General features: G+C 45.1%; 1 protein-coding gene across 1 annotated transcript in view; it reads right to left on the reverse strand.

Annotated features, from left to right (window-relative positions):
* Positions 1 to 24,997, reverse strand: part of LOC121845244 (protein kinase C beta type-like) — a 108,821-nt gene that overhangs the window by 41,052 nt on the left and 42,772 nt on the right. Inside the window, exon 6 of the mRNA XM_042316157.1 lies at positions 17,446 to 17,602. Coding sequence (XP_042172091.1) covers positions 17,446 to 17,602 — 157 coding nt within the window. The remainder of the gene's footprint in view (positions 1 to 17,445; positions 17,603 to 24,997) is intronic.

Consider the following 24,997-nt stretch of genomic DNA (forward strand, 5'->3'; position numbering starts at 1 on the left):
CCGATCAACTACAACCCACTAACTATTGATGACGTGGTACCGATCAACTACAACCCACTAACTATTGATGACGTGGTACCGATCAACTACAACCCACTAACTATTGATGACGTGGTACCGATCAACTACAACCAACTGACTATTGATGACATGGTACCGATCAACTACAACCCACAACAACTGACTATTGACTGACTATTGATGACGTGGTACCGATCAACTACAACCAACTGACTATTGATGACGTGGTACCGATCAACTACAACCAACTGACTATTGATGACGTGGTACCGATCAACTACAACCAACTGACTATTGATGACGTGGTACCGATCAACTACAACCAACTGACTATTGATGACGTGGTACCGATCAACTACAACCAACTGACTATAGATGACCAACTGAAACTACAACCCACTAACTATTGATGACGTGGTACCGATCGACTACAACCAACTAACTATTGATGACGTGGTACCGATCAACTACAACCCACTAACTATTGATGACGTGGTACCGATCAACTACAACCCACTAACTATTGATGACGTGGTACCGATCAACTACAACCCACTAACTATTGATGACCAACTGAGACTACAACCCACTAACTATTGATGACGTGGTACCGATCGACTACAACCAACTAACTATTGATGACGTGGTACCGATCAACTACAACCCACTAACTATTGATGACCAACTGAGACTACAACCCACTAACTATTGATGACGTGGTACCGATCAACTACAACCCACTAACTATTGATGACGTGGTACAGATCAACTACAACCCACTAACTATTGATGACGTGGTACCGATCAACTACAACCCACTAACTATTGATGACCGTGGTACCGAGACTACAACCCACTAACTATTGATGACGTGGTACCGATCAACTACAACCCACTAACTATTGATGATGTGGTACCGATCAACTACAACCCACTGACTATTGATGACGTGGTACCGATCAACTACAACCCACTAACTATTGATGACGTGGTACCGATCAACTACAACCCACTAACTATTGATGACGTGGTACCAATCAACTACAACCAGCCGACTATTGATGACGTGGTACCGATCAACTACAACCAACTGACTATTGATGACGTGGTACCGATCAACTACAACCAACTGACTATAGATGACCAACTGAGACTACAACCCACTAACTATACATGACGTGGTACCGATCAACTACAACCCACTAACTATTGATGACGTGGTACCGATCAACTACAACCCACTAACTATTGATGACGTGGTACCAACTGAGACTACAACCCACTAACTATTGATGACGTGGTACCGATCAACTACAACCCACTAACTATTGATGACGTGGTACCGAGACTACAACCCACTAACTATTGATGACGTGGTACCGATCAACTACAACCCACTAACTATTGATGACGTGGTACCGATCAACTACAACCCACTAACTATTGATGACGTGGTACCGATCAACTACAACCCACTAACTATTGATGACGTGGTACCGATCAACTACAACCAACTAACTATTGATGACGTGGTACCGATCAACTACAACCCACTAACTATTGATGACGTGGTACTGAGACTACAACCAACTAACTATTGATGACGTGGTACCGATCAACTACAACCAACTAACTATTGATGACGTGGTACCGATCAACTACAACCCACTAACTATTGATGACCAACTCAGACTACAACCCACTAACTATTGATGACGTGGTACAACTGATCAACTACAACCAACTAACTATTGATGACGTGGTACCGATCAACTACAACCCACTAACTATTGATGACGTGGTACCGATCAACTACAACCCACTAACTATTGATGACGTGGTACCGATCAACTACAACCCACTAACTATTGATGACGTGGTACTGAGACTACAACCCACTAACTATTGATGATGTGGTACCGATCAACTACAACCCACTAACTATTGATGACGTGGTACCGATCAACTACAACCCACTAACTATTGATGACGTGGTACCGATCAACTACAACCCACTAACTATTGATGACGTGGTACCGATCAACTACAACCCACTAACTATTGATGACGTGGTACCGATCAACTACAACCCACTAACTATTGATGACGTGGTACCGATCAACTACAACCCACTAACTATTGATGACCAACTGAGACTACAACCAACTAACTATTGATGACGTGGTACCGATCGACGAAAACTAACTAACTATTGATGACGTGGTACCGATCAACTACAACCAACTAACTATTGATGATGTGGTACCAATCAACTACAACCCACTAACTATTGATGACGTGGTACCGATCAACTACAACCCACTAACTATTGATGACGTGGTTCCGATCAACTACAACCCACTAACTATTGATGATGTGGTACCGATCAACTACAACCCACTAACTATTGATGACGTGGTACCGATCAACTACAACCCACTAACTATTGATGACCAACTGAGACTACAACCAACTAACGATTGATAACGTGGTACCGATCGACTACAACCAACTAACTATTGATGATGTGGTACCGATCAACTACAACCAACTGACTATTGATGACGTGGTACCGATCAACTACAACCCACTAACTATTGATGACCAACTGAGACTACAACCAACTAACTATTGATGACGTGGTACCGATCAACTACAACCCACTAACTATTGATGACGTGGTACCGATCGACTACAACCCACTAACTATTGATGACCAACTGAGACTACAACCCACTAACTATTGATGACGTGGTACCGATCGACTACAACCACTAACTATTGATGACGTGGTACCGATCAACTACAACCCACTAACTATTGATGACGTGGTACCGATCGACTACAACCCACTAACTATTGATGACGTGGTACCGATCGACTACAACCCACTAACTATTGATGACGTGGTACCGATCAACTACAACCCACTAACTATTGATGACGTGGTACCGATCAACTACAACCCACTAACTATTGATGACCAACTGAGACTACAACCCACTAACTATTGATGATGTGGTACCGATCAACTACAACCCACTAACTATTGATGACGTGGTACCGATCAACTACAACCCACTAACTATTGATGACGTGGTACCGATCAACTACAACCCACTAACTATTGATGACGTGGTACCGATCAACTACAACCCACTAACTATTGATGACGTGGTACCGATCAACTACAACCCACTAACTATTGATGACCAACAGATTACAACCAACTAACTATTGATGACGTGGTACCGATCGACTACAACCAACTAACTATTGATGACGTGGTACCGATCAACTACAACCCACTAACTATTGATGACCAACTGAGACTACAACCAACTAACTATTGATGACGTGGTACCGATCAACTACAACCAACAGACTATTGATGATGTGGTACCGATCAACTACAACCCACTGACTATTGATGACGTGGTACCGATCAACTACAACCAGCCGACTATTGATGACGTGGTACCGATCAACTACAACCAACTGACTATTGATGACGTGGTACCGATCAACTACAACCAACTGACTATAGATGACCAACTGAGACTACAACCCACTAACTATACATGACGTGGTACCGATGAACTACAACCCACTAACTATTGTTGAACAACTGAGACTACAACCCACTAACTATTGATGACGTGGTACCGATCGACTACAACCCACTAACTTTTGATGACGTGGTACCGATCAACTACAACCCACTAACTATTGATGCCGTGGTACAGATCAACTACAACCCACTAACTATTGATGACCAACTGAGACTACAACCCACTAACTATTGATGACGTGGTACCGATCGACTACAACCAACTAACTATTGATGACATGGTACCGATCAACTACAACCCACTAACTATTGATGACCAACTGAGACTACAACCCACTAACTATTGATGACGTGGTACCGATCAACTACAACCAACTAACTATTGATGACGTGGTACCGATCAACTACAACCCACTAACTATTGATGACCAACTGAGACTACAACCCACTAACTATTGATGACGTGGTACCGATCGACTACAACCCACTAACTATTGATGACGTGGTACAACACTAACTATTGATCAACTACAACCAACTAACTATTGATGACGTGGTACCGATCAACTACAACCCACTGACTATTGATGACGTGGTACCGATCAACTACAACCCACTAACTATTGATGACGTGGTACCGATCAACTACAACCCACTAACTATTGATGACGTGGTACCGATCAACTACAACCAACTAACTATTGATGATGTGGTACCAATCAACTACAACCCACTAACTATTGATGACGTGGTACCGATCAACTACAACCCACTAACTATTGATGACGTGGTTCCGATCAACTACAACCCACTAACTATTGATGATGTGGTACCGATCAACTACAACCCACTAACTATTGATGACGTGGTACCGATCAACTACAACCCACTAACTATTGATGACCAACTGAGACTACAACCAACTAACGATTGATGACGTGGTACCGATCAACTACAACCAACTAACTATTGATGACGTGGTACCGATCAACTACAACCAACTGACTATTGATGACGTGGTACCGATCGACTACAACCCACTAACTATTGATGACCAACTGAGACTACAACCCACTAACTATTGATGACGTGGTACCGATCAACTACAACCCACTAACTATTGATGACGTGGTACCGATCAACTACAACCCACTAACTATTGATGACGTGGTACCGATCAACTACAACCCACTAACTATTGATGACGTGGTACCGATCGACTACAACCCACTAACTATTGATGACGTGGTACCGATCAACTACAACCCACTAACTATTGATGACGTGGTACCGATCGACTACAACCCACTAACTATTGATGACGTGGTACCGATCGACTACAACCCACTAACTATTGATGACGTGGTACCGATCGACTACAACCCACTAACTATTGATGACGTGGTACCGATCAACTACAACCCACTAACTATTGATTACGTGGTACTGATAAACTACAACCCACTAACTATTGATGACCAACTGAGACTACAACCCACTAACTATTGATGATGTGGTACCGATCAACTACAACCCACTAACTATTGATGACGTGGTACTGATCAACTACAACCCACTAACTATTGATGACGTGGGATCAACTACAACCCACTATTGATGACGTGGTACCGATCAACTACAACCCACTAACTATTGATGACGTGGTACCGATCAACTACAACCCACTAACTATTGATGACGTGGTACCGATCAACTACAACCCACTAACTATTGATGACGTGGTACTGAGACTACAACCAACTAACTATTGATGACGTGGTACCGATCGACGACAACCAACTAACTATTGATGACGTGGTACCGATCAACTACAACCAACTAACTATTGATGACGTGGTACCAATCAACTACAACCCACTAACTATTGATGACGTGGTACCGATCAACTACAACCCACTAACTATTGATGACGTGGTACCGATCAACTACAACCCACTAACTATTGATGACGTGGTACCGATCAACTACAACCCACTAACTATTGATGACCAACTGAGACTACAACCAACTAACTATTGATGACGTGGTACCGATCGACTACAACCCACTAACTATTGATGACGTGGTACCGATCGACTACAACCCACTAACTATTGATGACGTGGTACCGATCAACTACAACCCACTAACTATTGATTACGTGGTACCGATCAACTAAAACCCACTAACTATTGATGACGTGGTACCGATCAACTACAACCAACTAACTATTGATGACGTGGTACCGATCAACTACAACCCACTAACTATTGATGACGTGGACCATCAACTACAACCCACTAACTATTGATGACGTGGTACCGATCAACTACAACCCACTAACTATTGGTGACGTGGTACCGATCAACTACAACCCACTAACTATTGGTGACGTGGTACCGATCAACTACAACCAACTAACTATTGATGATGTGGTACCGATCAACTACAACCAACTGACTATTGATGACGTGGTACCGATCAACTACAACCCACTAACTATTGATGACCAACTGAGACTACAACCAACTAACTATTGATGACGTGGTACCGATCAACTACAACCACTAACTATTGATGACGTGGTACCGATCAACTACAACCCACTAACTATTGATGACGTGGTACCGATCAACTACAACCCACTAACTATTGATGACGTGGTACCGATCAACTACAACCCACTAACTATTGATGACGTGGTACCGATCAACTACAACCCACTAACTATTGATGACGTGGTACCGATCAACTACAACCCACTAACTATTGATGACGTGGTACCGATCAACTACAACCCACTAACTATTGATGACGTGGATCAACTACAACTGACTAACTATTGACTACAACCCACTAACTATTGATGACGTGGTACCGATCAACTACAACCCACTAACTATTGATGACGTGGTACCGATCAACTACAACCCACTAACTATTGATGACGTGGTACCGATAACATGACGTGGTACAACCCAACTAACTATTGATGACGTGGTACCGATCAACTACAACCCACTAACTATTGATGACGTGGTACCGATCAACTACAACCCACTAACTATTGATGACGTGGTACCGATCAACTACAACCCACTAACTATTGATGACCAACTGAGACTACAACCCACTAACTATTGATGACGTGGTACCGATCAACTACAACCCACTAACTATTGATGACGTGGTACCGATCAACTACAACCCACTAACTATTGATGACGTGGTACCGATCAACTACAACCTACTGACTATTGATGACGTGGTACCGATCAACTACAACCCACTAACTATTGATGACGTGGTACCGATCAACTACAACCCACTAACTATTGATGACGTGGTACCAACTGAGACTACAACCCACTAACTATTGATGACGTGGTACCGATCGACTACAACCCACTAACTATTGATGACGTGGTACCGATCAACTACAACCCACTAACTATTGATGACGTGGTACCGATCAACTACAACCCACTAACTATTGATGACGTGGGATCAACTACTGAGACTACAACCCACTAACTATTGATGACGTGGTACCGATCAACTACAACCAACTAACTATTGATGACGTGGTACCGATCAACTACAACCCACTAACTATTGATGACCAACTGAGACTACAACCCACTAACTATTGATGACGTGGTACCGATCAACTACAACCAACTAACTATTGATGACGTGGTACGATCAACTACAACCAACTACAACCCACTAACTATTGATGACGTGGTACTGAGACTACAACCCACTAACTATTGATGACGTGGTACCGATCGACTACAACCCACTAACTATTGATGACGTGGTACCGATCGACTACAACCCACTAACTATTGATGACGTGGTACCGATCAACTACAACCCACTAACTATTGATGACGTGGTACCGATCAACTACAACCCACTAACTATTGATGACGTGGTACTGAGACTACAACCCACTAACTATTGATGACGTGGTACCGATCAACTACAACCCACTAACTATTGATGACGTGGTACCGATCAACTACAACCCACTAACTATTGATGACGTGGTACCGATCAACTACAACCCACTAACTATTGATGACGTGGTACCGATCAACTACAACCCACTAACTATTGATGACGTGGTACCGATCAACTACAACCCACTAACTATTGATGACGTGGTACCGATCAACTACAACCCACTAACTATTGATGACGTGGTACCGATCAACTACAACCCACTAACTATTGATGACGTGGTACCGATCAACTACAACCCTAAACTAACTATTGATGACGTGGTACCGATCAACTACAACCCACTAACTATTGATGACGTGGTACCGATAAACTACAACCCACTAACTATTGATGACCAACTGAGACTACAACCCACTAACTATTGATGACGTGGTACCGATCAACTACAACCCACTAACTATTGATGACGTGGTACCGATCAACTACAACCCACTAACTATTGATGACGTGGTACCGATCAACTACAACCCACTAACTATTGATGACGTGGTACCGATCAACTACAACCCACTAACTATTGATGACGTGGTACCGATGAGACTACAACCCACTAACTATTGATGACGTGGTACCGATCAACTACAACCCACTAACTATTGATGACGTGGTACCGATCAACTACAACCCACTAACTATTGATGACGTGGTACCGATCATTGACTACAACCAACTAACTATTGATGACGTGGTACCGATCAACTACAACCCACTAACTATTGATGACGTGGTACCGATCAACTACAACCCACTAACTATTGATGACGTGGTACCGATCAACTACAACCCACTAACTATTGATGACGTGGTACCGATCAACTACAACCCACTAACTATTGATGACGTGGTACCGATCAACTACAACCCACTAACTATTGATGACGTGGTACCGATCAACTACAACCCACTAACTATTGATGACGTGGTACCGATCAACTACAACCCACTAACTATGATGACGTGGTACCGATCAACTACAATGACGTGGTACGTGGATCAACTACAACCCACTAACTATTGATGACGTGGTACCGATCAACTACAACCCACTAACTATTGATGACCAACTGAGACTACAACCAACTAACTATTGATGACGTGGTACCGATCAACTACAACCCACTAACTATTGATGACCAACTACAACCCACTAACTATTGATGACGTGGTACCGATCAACTACAACCCACTAACTATTGATGACCAACTGAGACTACAACCAACTAACTATTGATGACGTGGTACCGATCAACTACAACCAACTAACTATTGATGACGTGGTACCGATCAACTACAACCCACTAACTATTGATGACGTGGTACCGAGACTACAACCCACTAACTATTGATGACGTGGTACCGATCAACTACAACCAACTAACTATTGATGACGTGGTACCGATCAACTACAACCCACTAACTATTGATGATGGTACCGATCAACTACAACCCACTAACTATTGACGTGGACCAATCAGACTACAACCCACTAACTATTGATGACGTGGTACCGATCAACTACAACCCACTAACTATTGATGACGTGGTACCGATCAACTACAACCCACTAACTATTGATGACCAACTGAGACTACAACCCACTAACTATTGATGACGTGGTACCGATCAACTACAACCCACTAACTATTGATGACGTGGTACCGATCAACTACAACCCACTAACTATTGATGACGTGGTACCGATCAACTACAACCCACTAACTATTGATGACGTGGTACCGATCAACTACAACCCACTAACTATTGATGACGTGGTACCGATCAACTACAACCCACTAACTATTGATGACGTGGTACCGATCAACTACAACCCACTAACTATTGATGACGTGGTACCGATCAACTACAACCCACTAACTATTGATGACCAACTGAGACTACAACCAACTAACTATTGATGACGTGGTACCGATCAACTACAACCCACTAACTATTGATGACGTGGTACCGATCAACTACAACCCACTAACTATTGATGACGTGGTACCGATCAACTACAACCCACTAACTATTGATGACCAACTGAGACTACAACCCACTAACTATTGATGACGTGGTACCGATCAACTACAACCAACTAACTATTGATGACGTGGTACCGATCAACTACAACCCACTAACTATTGATGACCAACTGAGACTACAACCCACTAACTATTGATGACGTGGTACCGATCAACTACAACCACTAACTATTGATGACGTGGTACCGATCGACTACAACCCACTAACTATTGATGACGTGGTACCGATCAACTACAACCCACTAACTATTGACTACAACCCACTAACTATTGATGACGTGGTACCGATCAACTACAACCAACTAACTATTGATGACGTGGTACCGATCAACTACAACCCACTAACTATTGATGACCAACTGAGACTACAACCCACTAACTATTGATGACGTGGTACCGATCGACTACAACCAACTAACTATTGATGACGTGGTACCGATCAACTACAACCCACTAACTATTGATGACGTGGTACCGATCAACTACAACCCACTAACTATTGATGACGTGGTACCGATCAACTACAACCCACTAACTATTGATGACGTGGTACCGATCAACTACAACCCACTAACTATTGATGACGTGGTACCGATCAACTACAACCCACTAACTATTGATGACGTGGTACCGATCAACTGAGACAACCCACTAACTATTGATGACGTGGTAGACTACAACCCACTAACTATTGATGACGTGGTACCGATCAACTACAACCCACTAACTATTGATGACGTGGTACCGATCAACTACAACCCACTAACTATTGATGACGTGGTACCGATCAACTACAACCCACTAACTATTGATGACGTGGTACCGATCAACTACAACCCACTAACTATTGATGACGTGGTACCGATCAACTACAACCCACTAACTATTGATGACGTGGTACCGATCTATTGAACTACAACCCACTAACTATTTGACGTGACCAACTGAGACTACAACCCACTAACTATTGATGACGTGGTACCGATCAACTACAACCCACTAACTATTGATGACGTGGTACCGATCAACTACAACCCACTAACTATTGATGACGTGGTACCGATCAACTACAACCCACTAACTATTATGATGACCAAGAGACTACAACCAACTAACTATTGATGACGTGGTACCGACTACAACCCACTAACTATTGATGACGTGGTACCGATCAACTACAACCCACTAACTATTGATGACCAACTGAGACTACAACCCACTAACTATTGATGACGTGGTACCGATCAACTACAACCCACTAACTATTGATGACGTGGTACCGATCAACTACAACCCACTAACTATTGATGACGTGGTACCGATCAACTACAACCCACTAACTATTGATGACCAACTGAGACTACAACCCACTAACTATTGATGACGTGGTACCGATCAACTACAACCCACTAACTATTGATTACGTGGTACCGATCAACTACAACCCACTAACTATTGATGACCAACTGAGACTACAACCCACTAACTATTGATGATGTGGTACCGATCAACTACAACCCACTAACTATTGATGACGTGGTACTGATCAACTACAACCCACTAACTATTGATGACGTGGTACCGATCAACTACAACCCACTAACTATTGATGACGTGGTACTAACGATGGTACCGATCAACTACAACCCACTAACTATTGATGACGTGGTACCGATCAACTACAACCCACTAACTATTGATGACGTGGTACCGATCAACTACAACCCACTAACTATTGATGACGTGGTACCGATCAACTACAACCCACTAACTATTGATGACGTGGTACCGATGAGACTACAACCCACTAACTATTGATGACGTGGTACCGATCAACTACAACCCACTAACTATTGATGACGTGGTACCGATCAACTACAACCCACTAACTATTGATGACGTGGTACCGATCAACTACAACCCACTAACTATTGATGACGTGGTACCGATCAACTACAACCCACTAACTATTGATGACGTGGTACCGATCAACTACAACCCACTAACTATTGATGACGTGGTACCGATCAACTACAACCCACTAACTATTGATGACGTGGTACCGATCAACTACAACCCACTAACTATTGATGACGTGGTACCGATCGACTACAACCAACTAACTATTGATGACGTGGTACCGATCAACTACAACCCACTAACTATTGATGACGTGGTACCGATCAACTACAACCCACTAACTATTGATGACCAACTGAGACTACAACCCACTAACTATTGATGACGTGGTACCGATCAACTACAACCCACTAACTATTGATGACGTGGTACCGATCAACTACAACCCACTAACTATTGATGACGTGGTACCGATCAACTACAACCCACTAACTATTGATGACGTGGTACCGATCAACTACAACCAACTAACTATTGATGACGTGGTGACTAACTATTGATGACCAACTGAGACTACAACTACAACAACCCACTAACTATTGATGACGTGGTACCGATCAACTACAACCCACTAACTATTGATGACGTGGTACCGATCAACTACAACCCACTAACTATTGATGACGTGGTACCGATCAACTACAACCCACTAACTATTGATGACGTGGTACCGATCAACTACAACCCACTAACTATTGATGACGTGGTACCGATCAACTACAACCCACTAACTATTGATGACGTGGTACCGATCAACTACAACCCACTAACTATTGATGAACCGATCAACAACTATTGATGACGTGGTACCGATCAACTACAACCCACTAACTATTGATGACGTGGTACCGATCAACTACAACCCACTAACTATTGATGACGTGGTACCGATCAACTACAACCCACTAACTATTGATGACGTGGTACCGATCAACTACAACCCACTAACTATTGATGACGTGGTACCGATCAACTACAACCCACTAACTATTGACTGATGACCGATCAACTACAACCCACTAACTATTTGATGACCAACTGAGACTACAACCACTAACTATTGATGACGTGGTACCGATCAACTACAACCCACTAACTATTGATGACGTGGTACCGATCAACTACAACCCACTAACTATTGATGACGTGGTACCGATCAACTACAACCCACTAACTATTGATGACGTGGTACTGAGACTACAACCCACTAACTATTGATGACGTGGTACCGATCAACTACAACCACTAACTATTGATGACGTGGTACCGATCAACTACAACCCACTAACTATTGATGACCAACCGAGACTACAACCCACTAACTATTGATGACGTGGTACCGAGACTACAACCACTAACTATTGATGACGTGGTACCGATCAACTACAACCCACTAACTATTGATGACGTGGTACCGATCAACTACAACCCACTAACTATTGATGACGTGGTACCGATCAACTACAACCCACTAACTATTGATGACGTGGTACCGATCAACTACAACCCACTAACTATTGATGACGTGGTACCGATCAGACTACAACCCACTAACTATTGATGACGTGGTACCGATCAACTACAACCCACTAACTATTGATGACGTGGTACCGATCAACTACAACCCACTAACTATTGATGACGTGGTACCGATCATGACTACAACCCACTAACTATTGATGACGTGGTACCGATCAACTACAACCCACTAACTATTGATGACGTGGTACCGATCAACTACAACCCACTAACTATTGATGACGTGGTACCGATCAACTACAACCCACTAACTATTGATGACCAACTGAGACTACAACCCAACTACAAACTATTGATGACGTGGTACCGATCAACTACAACCCACTAACTATTGATGACGTGGTACCGATCAACTACAACCCAACTAACTATTGATGACGTGGTACCGATCAACTACAATCAACTACAACCCACTAACTATTGATGACCAACTGAGACTACAACCCACTAACTATTGATGACGTGGTACCGATCAACTACAACCCACTAACTATTGATGACGTGGTACCGATCAACTACAACCCACTAACTATTGATGACGTGGTACCGATCAACTACAACCCACTAACTATTGATGACCAACTGAGACTACAACCCACTAACTATTGATGACGTGGTACCGATCAACTACAACCAACTAACTATTGATGACGTGGTACCGATCAACTACAACCCACTAACTATTGATGACCAACTGAGACTACAACCCACTAACTATTGATGACGTGGTACCGATCAACTACAACCAACTGACTATTGATGATGTGGTACCGATCAACTACAACCCACTAACTATTGATGACGTGGTACCGATCAACTACAACCCACTAACTATTGATGACGTGGTACCGAGACTACAACCCACTAACTATTGATGACGTGGTACCGATCAACTACAACCCACTAACTATTGATGACGTGGTACCGATCAACTACAACCCACTAACTATTGATGACGTGGTACCGATCAACTACAACCCACTAACTATTGATGACGTGGTACCGATCAACTACAACCCACTAACTATTGATGACGTGGTACTGAGACTACAACCCACTAACTATTGATGACGTGGTACCGATCAACTACAACCCACTAACTATTGATGACGTGGTACGAGACTACAACCCACTAACTATTGATGACGTGGTACCGATCAACTACAACCCACTAACTATTGATGACGTGGTACGATCAACTACAACCCACTAACTATTGATGACGTGGTACCGATCAACTACAACCCACTAACTATTGATGACGTGGTACCGATCAACTACAACCCACTAACTATTGATGACGTGGTACCGATCAACTACAACCCACTAACTATTGATGACGTGGTACTAACTATTGATCAACTACAACCCACTAACTATTGATGACGTGGTACCGATCAACTACAACCCACTAACTATTGATGACTGAGACTACAACCCACTAACTATTGATGACGTGGTACCGATCAACTACAACCCACTAACTATTGATGACGTGGTACCGATCAACTACAACCCACTAACTATTGATGACGTGGTACCGATCAACTACAACCCACTAACTATTGATGACGTGGTACGATCAACTACAACCCACTAACTATTGATGACGTGGTACAATCAACTACAACCCACTAACTATTGATGACGTGGTACCGATCAACTACAACCCACTAACTATTGATGACGTGGTACCGATCAACTACAACCCACTAACTATTGATGACCAACTGAGACTACAACCAACTAACTATTGATGACGTGGTACCGATCAACTACAACCCACTAACTATTGATGACGTGGTACCGATCAACTACAACCCACTAACTATTGATGACGTGGTACCGATCAACTACAACCCACTAACTATTGATGACGTGGTACCGATCAACTACAACCCACTAACTATTGATGACGTGGTACCGATCAACTACAACCCACTAACTATTGATGACGTGGTACCGATCAACTACAACCCACTAACTATTGATGACCAACTGAGACTACAACCCACTAACTATTGATGATGTGGTACCGATCAACTACAACCCACTAACTATTGATGACGTGGTACCGATCAACTACAACCCACTAACTATTGATGACGTGGTACTAACTATTGATCAACTACAACCCACTAACTATTGATGACGTGGTACCGATCAACTACAACCCACTAACTATTGATGATGTGGTACCGATCAACTACAACCCACTAACTATTGATGACGTGGTACCGATCAACTACAACCCACTAACTATTGATGACCAACTATTGATGACCAACTGAGACTACAACCAACTAACTATTGACTACAACCAACTAACTATTGATGACGTGGTACCGATCAACTACAACCCACTAACTATTGATGACGTGGTACCGATCAACTACAACCCACTAACTATTGATGACCAACTGAGACTACAACCCACTAACTATTGATGACGTGGTACCGATCAACTACAACCCACTAACTATTGATGACGTGGTACCGATCAACTACAACCCACTAACTATTGATGACGTGGTACGAGACTACAACCCACTAACTATTGATGACGTGGTACCGATCAACTACAACCCACTAACTATTGATGACGTGGTACCGATCAACTACAACCCACTAACTATTGATGACGTGGTACCGAGACTACAACCAACTAACTATTGATGACGTGGTACCGATCAACTACAACCCACTAACTATTGATGACGTGGTACCGATCAACTACAACCCACTAACTATTGATGACGTGGTACCTGATCAACTACAACCCACTAACTATTGATGACGTGGTACCGATCAACTACAACCCACTAACTATTGATGACGTGGTACCGATCAACTACAACCCACTAACTATTGATGATGTGGTACCGATCAACTACAACCCACTAACTATTGATGACGTGGTACCGATCAACTACAACCCACTAACTATTGATGACGTGGTACCGATCAACTACAACCCACTAACTATTGATGACCAACTGAGACTACAACCCACTAACTATTGATGACGTGGTACCGATCAACTACAACCCACTAACTATTGATGACGTGGTACCGATCAACTACAACCCACTAACTATTGATGACGTGGTACCGATCAACTACAACCCACTAACTATTGATGACCAACTGAGACTACAACCCACTAACTATTGATGACGTGGTACCGATCAACTACAACCCACTAACTATTGATGACGTGGTACCGATCAACTACAACCCACTAACTATTGATGACCAACTGAGACTACAACCCACTAACTATTGATGACGTGGTACCGATCAACTACAACCCACTAACTATTGATGACGTGGTACCGATCAACTACAACCCACTAACTATTGATGACCAACTGAGACTACAACCAGACATCAGAGCACCACAACCCACTAACTATTGATGACGTGGTACTGATCAACTACAACCCACTAACTATTGATGACGTGGTACTGATCAACTACAACCCACTAACTATTGATGACGTGGTACCGATCAACTACAACCCACTAACTATTGATGACGTGGTACCGATCGACTACAACCCACTAACTATTGATGACGTGGTACCGATCAACTAAAACCCACTAACTATTGATGACGTGGTACCGATCAACTACAACCCACTAACTATTGATGACCAACTGAGACTACAACCCACTAACTATTGATGACGTGGTACCGATCAACTACAACCCACTAACTATTGATGACCAACTGAGACTACAACCCACTAACTATTGATGACGTGGTACCGATCAACTACAACCCACTAACTATTGATGACGTGGTACCGATCAACTACAACCCACTAACTATTGATGACCAACTGAGACTACAACCCACTAACTATTGATGACGTGGTACTGATCAACTACAACCCACTAACTATTGATGACGTGGTACCGATCAACTACAACCCACTAACTATTGATGACTTGGTACTGATCAACTACAACCCACTGACTATCGATGACCAACTGAGACTACACACCAGACAGATTAGAGATCAGACTCCATCAGAGCACCACAGAAGGGAGGAGGAGGAAGAGAAACAAAGCTGTCCTTCTGTATGTTTATCTGTGTGTGATGCCTGGATCTCCTTCAAAACAAAGATAATGTAAAGTCTAGAGCTCTCCCGACTCCTAAGGGTTCTAACAACAAAGATATTATAAATAAAGGAGATATCGCATCATTTAAAAAAAAACTTTTTTTTATAACCAAAGACATTATAAACATGAAATATATCTCTAAATGTGATGGTCTGTATAACAAAGATATTATAAAGAGTAGAGATGTCTCACAATGTGAAGCTCTCATTCCAGGTGGGATTCAGGTTACACTTGATGGTCTTGGTCTTCTGCTTGGTGTCACTCTTGGGGTCGGGAATTAGTTTGAGCTTCACGTAGGGGTCAGACAGACCGTTAGGGTCCATGGGGACCAGGTTACAAGCCTCCTGGACTGGAGAGCGGACGAGAGGAGAGGAGGGGGAAGATAAATAGTTAACAAATTGTCAAACTGTAATTCAAATGAAATTAACTGTCTACTGTATTGCTGCTTTGAGAGGATGGAGAGAGGAAGGAGAGAGGATGGAGAGAGGATGGAGAGAGGATGGAGAGAGGATGGAGAGAGGGTGGAGAGAGGATGGAGAGAGGATGGAGAGGACGGAGAGAGGATGGAGAGAGGGTGGAGAGAGGATGGAGAGAGGATGGAGAGAGGACGGAGAGAGGATGGAGAGGACGGAGAGAGGATGGAGAGAGGGTGGAGAGAGGATGGAGAGAGAGGGATGGAGAGAGGAGGGAGAGAGGGTGGGAGAGAGGATGGAGAGAGGGTGGAGAGAGGATGGAGAGAGGATGGAGAGAGGTGGAGAGAGGATGGAGAGAGGGTGGAGAGAGGATGGAGAGAGGGTGGAGAGAGGGTGGAGAGAGGATGGAGAGAGGGTGGAGAGAGGATGGAGAGAGGGGAGGATGGAGAGAGGAGGGAGAGAGGGTGGAGAGAGGGTGGAGAGAGGAGGGTGGAGAGAGGGTGGAGAGAGGATGGAGAGAGGGTGGAGAGAGGATGGAGAGAGGGTGGAGAGAGGGTGGAGAGAGGGTGGAGAGAGGATGGAGAGAGGGTGGAGAGAGGGTGGAGAGAGGGTGGAGAGAGGATGGAGAGAGGATGGAGAGAGGATGGAGAGAGGGATGGAGAGAGGGTGGGGAGAGGATGGAGAGAGGATGAGAGAGGGATGGAGAGAGGGAGGGAGGATGGAGAGTGGAGAGAGGATGGAGAGAGGGTGGAGAGAGGGTGGAGAGAGGATGGAGAGAGGGTGGAGAGAGGGTGGAGAGAGGGATGGAGAGAGGATGGAGAGGACGGAGAGGACGGAGAGAGGGAGGAGAGAGGATGGAGAGAGGGTGGAGAGAGGGTGGGGAGAGGGTGGAGAGAGGATGGGGAGAGGACGGAGAGAGGATAGAGAGAGGGTGGAGAGAGGGCTGCTCAATGAGAGTGATTGAAGAAAACATTCATCTCTGTTTGTATATCTGACAGGCTGAGTAAAACCACCAACAGGGAATTTAAAATCAATAAACTATTTAGCACCAAAAACAATCCAGAAACACTATATCTGTCCACTACTGATCAATAATCAGTAATCAGGCTACAGTAAAACAGTAGGACAGGGTACAGTAACATAGCAGGACAGGGTACAGCAACACAGCAGGACAGGGTACAGTAACACAGCAACACAGCAGGACAGGGTACAGTAACACAGCAGGCCAGGGTACAGTAACACAGCAGGACAGGGTACAGCAACACAGCAGGACAGGGTACAGTAACACAGCAACACAGCAGGACAGGGTACAGTAAGGGTGGACAGCAGGACAGGATACAGTAACACAGTAACACAGTAGGACAGGGACAGTAACACAGCAGGCCAGGGTACAGTAACACAGCAGGACAGGGTACAGCAACACAGCAGGACAGGGTACAGTAGGACAGCAAGACAGCAGGACAGGGTACAGTAACACAGCAGGACAGGATACAGTAACACAGTAACACAGTAGGACAGGGTACAGTAACACAGCAGGACAGGGTGACAGTAACACAGTAACACAGTAACACAGCAGGACAGGGTACAGTAACACAGCAGGCCAGGGTACAGTAAAACAGTAGGACAGGGTACAGTAACACAGCAGGACAGGGTACAGTAACACAGCAACACAGCAGGACAGGGTACAGCAACACAGCAGGACAGGGTACAGTAACACAGCAGGACAGGGTACAGTAACACAGCAGGACAGGGTACAGTAACACAGCAGGACAGGGTACAGTAACACAGGGTACAGTAACACAGCAGGACAGGGTACAGTAACACATAACACAGCAGGACAGGGTACAGTAACACAGTAACACAGCAGGACAGGGTACAGTAACACAGTAGGACAGGGTACAGTAACACAGTAGGACAGGGTACAGTAACACAGTAGGACAGGGTACAGTAACACAGCAGGACAGGGACAGGGTACAGTAACACAGCAGGACAGGGTACAGTAACACAGTAACACAGCAGGACAGGGTACAGTAACACAGCAGGACAGTGTACAGTAACACAGTAACACAGCAGGACAGTAACACAGTAACACAGGGTACAGGACAGGGTACAGTAACACAGCAGGACAGGGTACAGTAACACAGCAACAGGACAGGGTACAGTAACACAGCAGGACAGGGTACAGTAACACAGTAACACAGCAGGACAGGACAGTAACACAGTAACACAGCAACACAGGGTACAGTAACACAGTAACACAGCAGGACAGGGTACAGTAACACAGCAGGACAGGATACAGTAACACAACAGGACAGGACAGTACAGTAACAGGGTACAGTAAACCGTAACACAGCAGGACAGGGTACAGTAAACACAGCAACACAGCAGGACAGGGTACAGTAACACAGCAGGACAGGGTACAGTAACACAGCAGGACAGGATACAGTAACACAGTAACACAGTAGGACAGGGTACAGTAACACAGCAGGACAGGTACAGTAACACAGTAACACAGTAGGACAGGGTACAGTAACACAGCAGGACAGGGTACAGTAACACAGTAACACAGCAGGACAGGGTACAGTAACACAGCAGGACAGGGTACAGTAACACAGCAGGACAGGGTACAGTAACACAGCAGGACAGGGTACAGTAACACAGCAGGACAGGGTACAGTAACACAGTAACACAGCAGGACAGGGTACAGTAACACAGTAACACAGCAGGACAGGGTACAGTAACACAGCAGGACAGGGTACAGTAACACAGCAGGACAGGGTACAGTAACACAGCAGGACAGGGCAGGACAGGGTACAGTAACACAGCAGGACAGGGTACAGTAACACAGCAGGACAGGGTACAGTAACACAGCAGGACAGGGTACAGTAACACAGCAGGACAGGGTACAGTAACACAGTAACACAGCAGGACAGGGTACAGTAACACAGTAACACAGCAGGACAGGGTACAGTAACACAGTAACACAGCAGGACAGGGTACAGTAACACACAGGACAGGGTACAGTAACACAGCAGGACAGGGTACAGTAACACAGTAGGACAGGGTACAGTAACACAGCAGGACAGGGTACAGTAACACAGCAGGACAGGGTACAGTAACACAGCAACACAGTAGGACAGGGTAACACAGTAACACAGTAGGACAGGATACAGTAACACAGTAACACAGCAGGACAGGGTACAGTAACACAGCAGGACAGGGTACAGTAACACAGTAACACAGCAGGACAGGGTACAGTAACACAGCAGGACAGGGTACAGTAACACAGTAACACAGTAACACAGCAGGACAGGGTACAGTAACACAGCAGGACAGGGTACAGTAACACAGCAGGACAGGGTACAGTAACACAGCAGGACAGGGTACAGTAACACAGTAACACAGCAGGACAGGGTACAGTAACACAGCAGGACAGGGTACAGTAACACAGCAGGACAGGGTACAGTAACACAGCAGGACAGGGTACAGTAACACAGCAACACAGTAGGACAGGGTACAGTAACACAGTAACACAGTAACACAGCAGGACAGGTACAGTAACACAGTAGGACAGCAGGACAGTAACACAGTAACACAGCAGGACAGGGTACAGTAACACAGCAGGACAGGGTACAGTAACACAGTAACACACAGGACAGGGTACAGTAACACAGCAGGACAGGGTACAGTAACACAGTAGGACAGGGTACAGTAACACAGCAGGACAGGGTACAGTAACACAGTAACACAGCAGGACAGGGTAACACAGTAACACAGCAGGACAGGGTACAGTAACACAGTAACACAACAGGACAGGGTACAGTAACACAGCAGGACAGGGTACAGTAACACAGCAGGACAGGGTACAGTAACACAGTAACACAGCAGGACAGGGTACAGTAACACAGCAGGACAGGGTACAGTAACACAGCAGGACAGGGTACAGTAACACAGTAACACAGTAGGACAGGGTACAGTAACACAGCAGGACAGGGTACAGTAACACAGTAACACAGCAGGACAGGGTACAGTAACACAGCAGGACAGGGTACAGTAACACAGTAGGACAGGGTACAGTAACACAGCAGGACAGGGTACAGTAACACAGCAGGACAGGGTACAGTAACACAGCAGGACAGGGTACAGTAACACAGCAGGACAGGGTACAGTAACACAGCAGGACAGGGTACAGTAACACAGCAGGACAGGGTACAGTAACACAGCAGGACAGGGTACAGTAACACAGTAACACAACAGGACAGGGTACAGTAACACAGCAGGACAGGGTACAGTAACACACAGCAGGACAGGGTACAGTAACACAGTAACACAGCAGGACAGGGTACAGTAACACAGCAGGACAGGGTACAGTAACACAGTAGGACAGGGTACAGTAACACAGCAGGACAGGGTACAGTAACACTCTATCCAACAGGTCTCTAACACCCCCCTACAGTATCACAACAGGTCTCTCTACCCCCCCCTCAGTATCCTGAACACTCTACCCCAGTCTCTATCCAACAGGTCTGTCTAACACAGCAGGACAGGGTCTCTATCCTGAACAGGTAACACTCTAGGACAGTAACACAGTAACTCTATCAGAACAGGTCTCTCTACAGTAACACATCCTGAACAGGGTCTCAGTAACACATCCTGAACAGGTCTCTCTACAGTAACACATCCTGAACAGGTCTCTCTACTCTCTAACTATCCAACAGGACTACCCCCCTCTCTATCTCCCTCTCTAAACAGCTCTGTCTCTACCCCCCCCTCTCTCTCCCTCTCTAAACAGCTCTGTCTCCACCCCCTATCCTGAACAGCTCTGTCTCTCCCTACCCTAACTCCCTCTCTAAACAGCTCTGTCTCTAACTACCCCCTATCCTGAACAACTCTGTCTCTAGCTCTCTCTATAACACTTAACCAACAGTTTAGTTAGTCACACAGAACAATCCATCCTCTTCTCTCTCCCTAACACACTTCAGGACAGGGTCCTGAACAGCTCTGTCTCTACCCCCCCCTCTCTCTCCCTCTATAAACAGCTCTGTCTCTACCCACATCCTGAACAGCTCTGTCAGGACAGGGTACAGTAACACAGCAGGACAGCTACAGTCTCTACCCAGTAACTCCCTCTCTAAACAGCTCTGTCAGTACCCACATCCTGAACAGCTCAGTCTCTACAGCTCTCTCTCTCCCTCTCTAAACAGACTGTCTCTACCCCCATCCAGAACAGCTCTGTCTCTACCCCCCCTCTACTATAACACAGTAACCAACAGTTTAGTTAGTCAGTACAGAACAATCCATCCTCTTCTACTCTCCCTCTCTAAACAGCTCTGTCTCTACCCCCCCCAGCAGGACTCTACAGTAACACAGCTCTAAACAGCTCTGTAACTACCCCCATCCTGAACAGCTCTGGTACAGTACACAGCAGGACAGGGCCTCTCTAAACAGCAGGACAGGGTACCCCCCCCCTCCAGTAACACTCTAAACAGCTCTGTCTCTACCCACCCTATCCTGAACAGCTCTGTCTCTACCCCCCCTCTCTCTCCCTCTCTAGAACAGGCTCTGTCTCTACCCCCTATCCTGAACAGCTCTGTCTCTACCCCCCTCTCTCTCTCTAACACTCTGTAACCAACAGTTTAGAACAGTACAGAACAATCCCCTCTCTCTCTCCCTCTCTAAACAGCTCTGTCTCTACCCCCCCCCCTCCCTCTCTCAACAGCTCTGTCTCTACCCCCTATCCTGAACAGCTCTGTCTCTACCCCCCTCTCTCTCTCCCTCTCTAAACAGCTCTGTCTCTACCCCCTATCCTGAACAGCTCTGTCTCTACCCCCCTCTCTCTCTATAACACTTAACCAACAGTTTAGTTAGTCAGCACAGAACAATCCATCCTCTTCTCTCTCCCTCTCTAAACAGCTCTGTCTCTCTATACAGCCCTGAAACAGCCCTCTACCCCCCTCTCTCTCCCTCTCTAAACAGCTCTGTCTCTACCCCCTATCCTGAACAGCTCTGTCTCTACCCCCCTCTCTCTATCTAAACAGCTCTGTCTCTACCCCCTCTCTCTCTATAACACTTAACCAACAGTTTAGTTAGTCAGCACAGAACAATCCATCCTCTTCTCTGGATGAGCCGAGTGTTCTGGTGATGTGGGTCAATCGTTGGGTCATTGATCAAATAATGGACTTTCCAGTTCCGCCCCATCACACACACACACACACACAGCCCACACACAGACACACAACACACACACACACACACACACACACACACACACACACACACACACACACACACACGCACACCTCTTTCCAGCACACAGTGCTCCGAACTAGACTCAGGTCTCCAGTTTAAAGCCTGCTTGGTAATTCTTTAGGGTCTAAGATGTTTGGGGGGGGAGGGAGGGGTGCTGAGATGACATATGGAATTGTTTAAGATGGTCATACCATGGGATCATTTAGCTGAATTGTAGGACCCCTGTAGGTACCCCCCCAGAAAAAAAAAATAGATAAAGCACAGATTTTGGCCTGTACTACTATAGAAACCCAGACATGGCAAAGGTACCCCCCCCCCTGTACTACTACAGCCCATAGAAACAGACATGGCAAAGGTACCCCCCTGTACTACTATAGAAACCCAGACATGGCAAAGGTACCCCCCTGTACTACTACAGCCCATAGAAACAGACATGGCAAAGGTACCCCCCTGTACTACTACAGCCCATAGAAAACAGACATGGCAAAGGTACCCCCCTGTACTACTAGATAGAAACAGACATGGCAAAGGTACCCCCTGTACTACTACAGCCCATAGAAAACAGACATGGCAAAGGTACCCCCCTGTACTACTACAGCCCATAGAAACAGACATGGCAAAGGTACCCCCCTGTACTACTACAGCCCATAGAAACAGACATGCCAAAAAGGTCCGTTACAGAAAAGTATCATGAGAAACAAGGTGTTTAAGTGTCCTAAATCTAGGAGACATATTTAACCCTTTTTCTGGGTCGGCACAAAACTACCTCCATACTTCCATTCGTTTAGAATAAAAACCCCGGTTACCTTCAAATCAAATGTATTTATAAAGCCCTTCGTACATCAGCTGATATCTCAAAGTGCTGTACAGAAACCCAGCCTAAAACCCCAAACAGCAAGCAATGCAGGTATAGAAGCACGGTGGCTAGGAAAAACTCCCTAGAAAGGCCAAAACCTAGGAAGAAACCTAGAGAGGAACCAGGCTATGAGGGGTGGCCAGTCCTCATCTGGCTGTGCCGGGTGGAGATTAGAAACCTAGAGAGGAACCAGGCTATGTGGGGTGGCCAGTCCTCATCTGGCTGT

The sequence above is a fragment of the Oncorhynchus tshawytscha genome, unplaced genomic scaffold (assembly GCF_018296145.1).
Source record: "Oncorhynchus tshawytscha isolate Ot180627B unplaced genomic scaffold, Otsh_v2.0 Un_contig_866_pilon_pilon, whole genome shotgun sequence".
In the NCBI taxonomy this organism is placed as follows: Eukaryota; Metazoa; Chordata; class Actinopteri; order Salmoniformes; family Salmonidae; genus Oncorhynchus; species Oncorhynchus tshawytscha.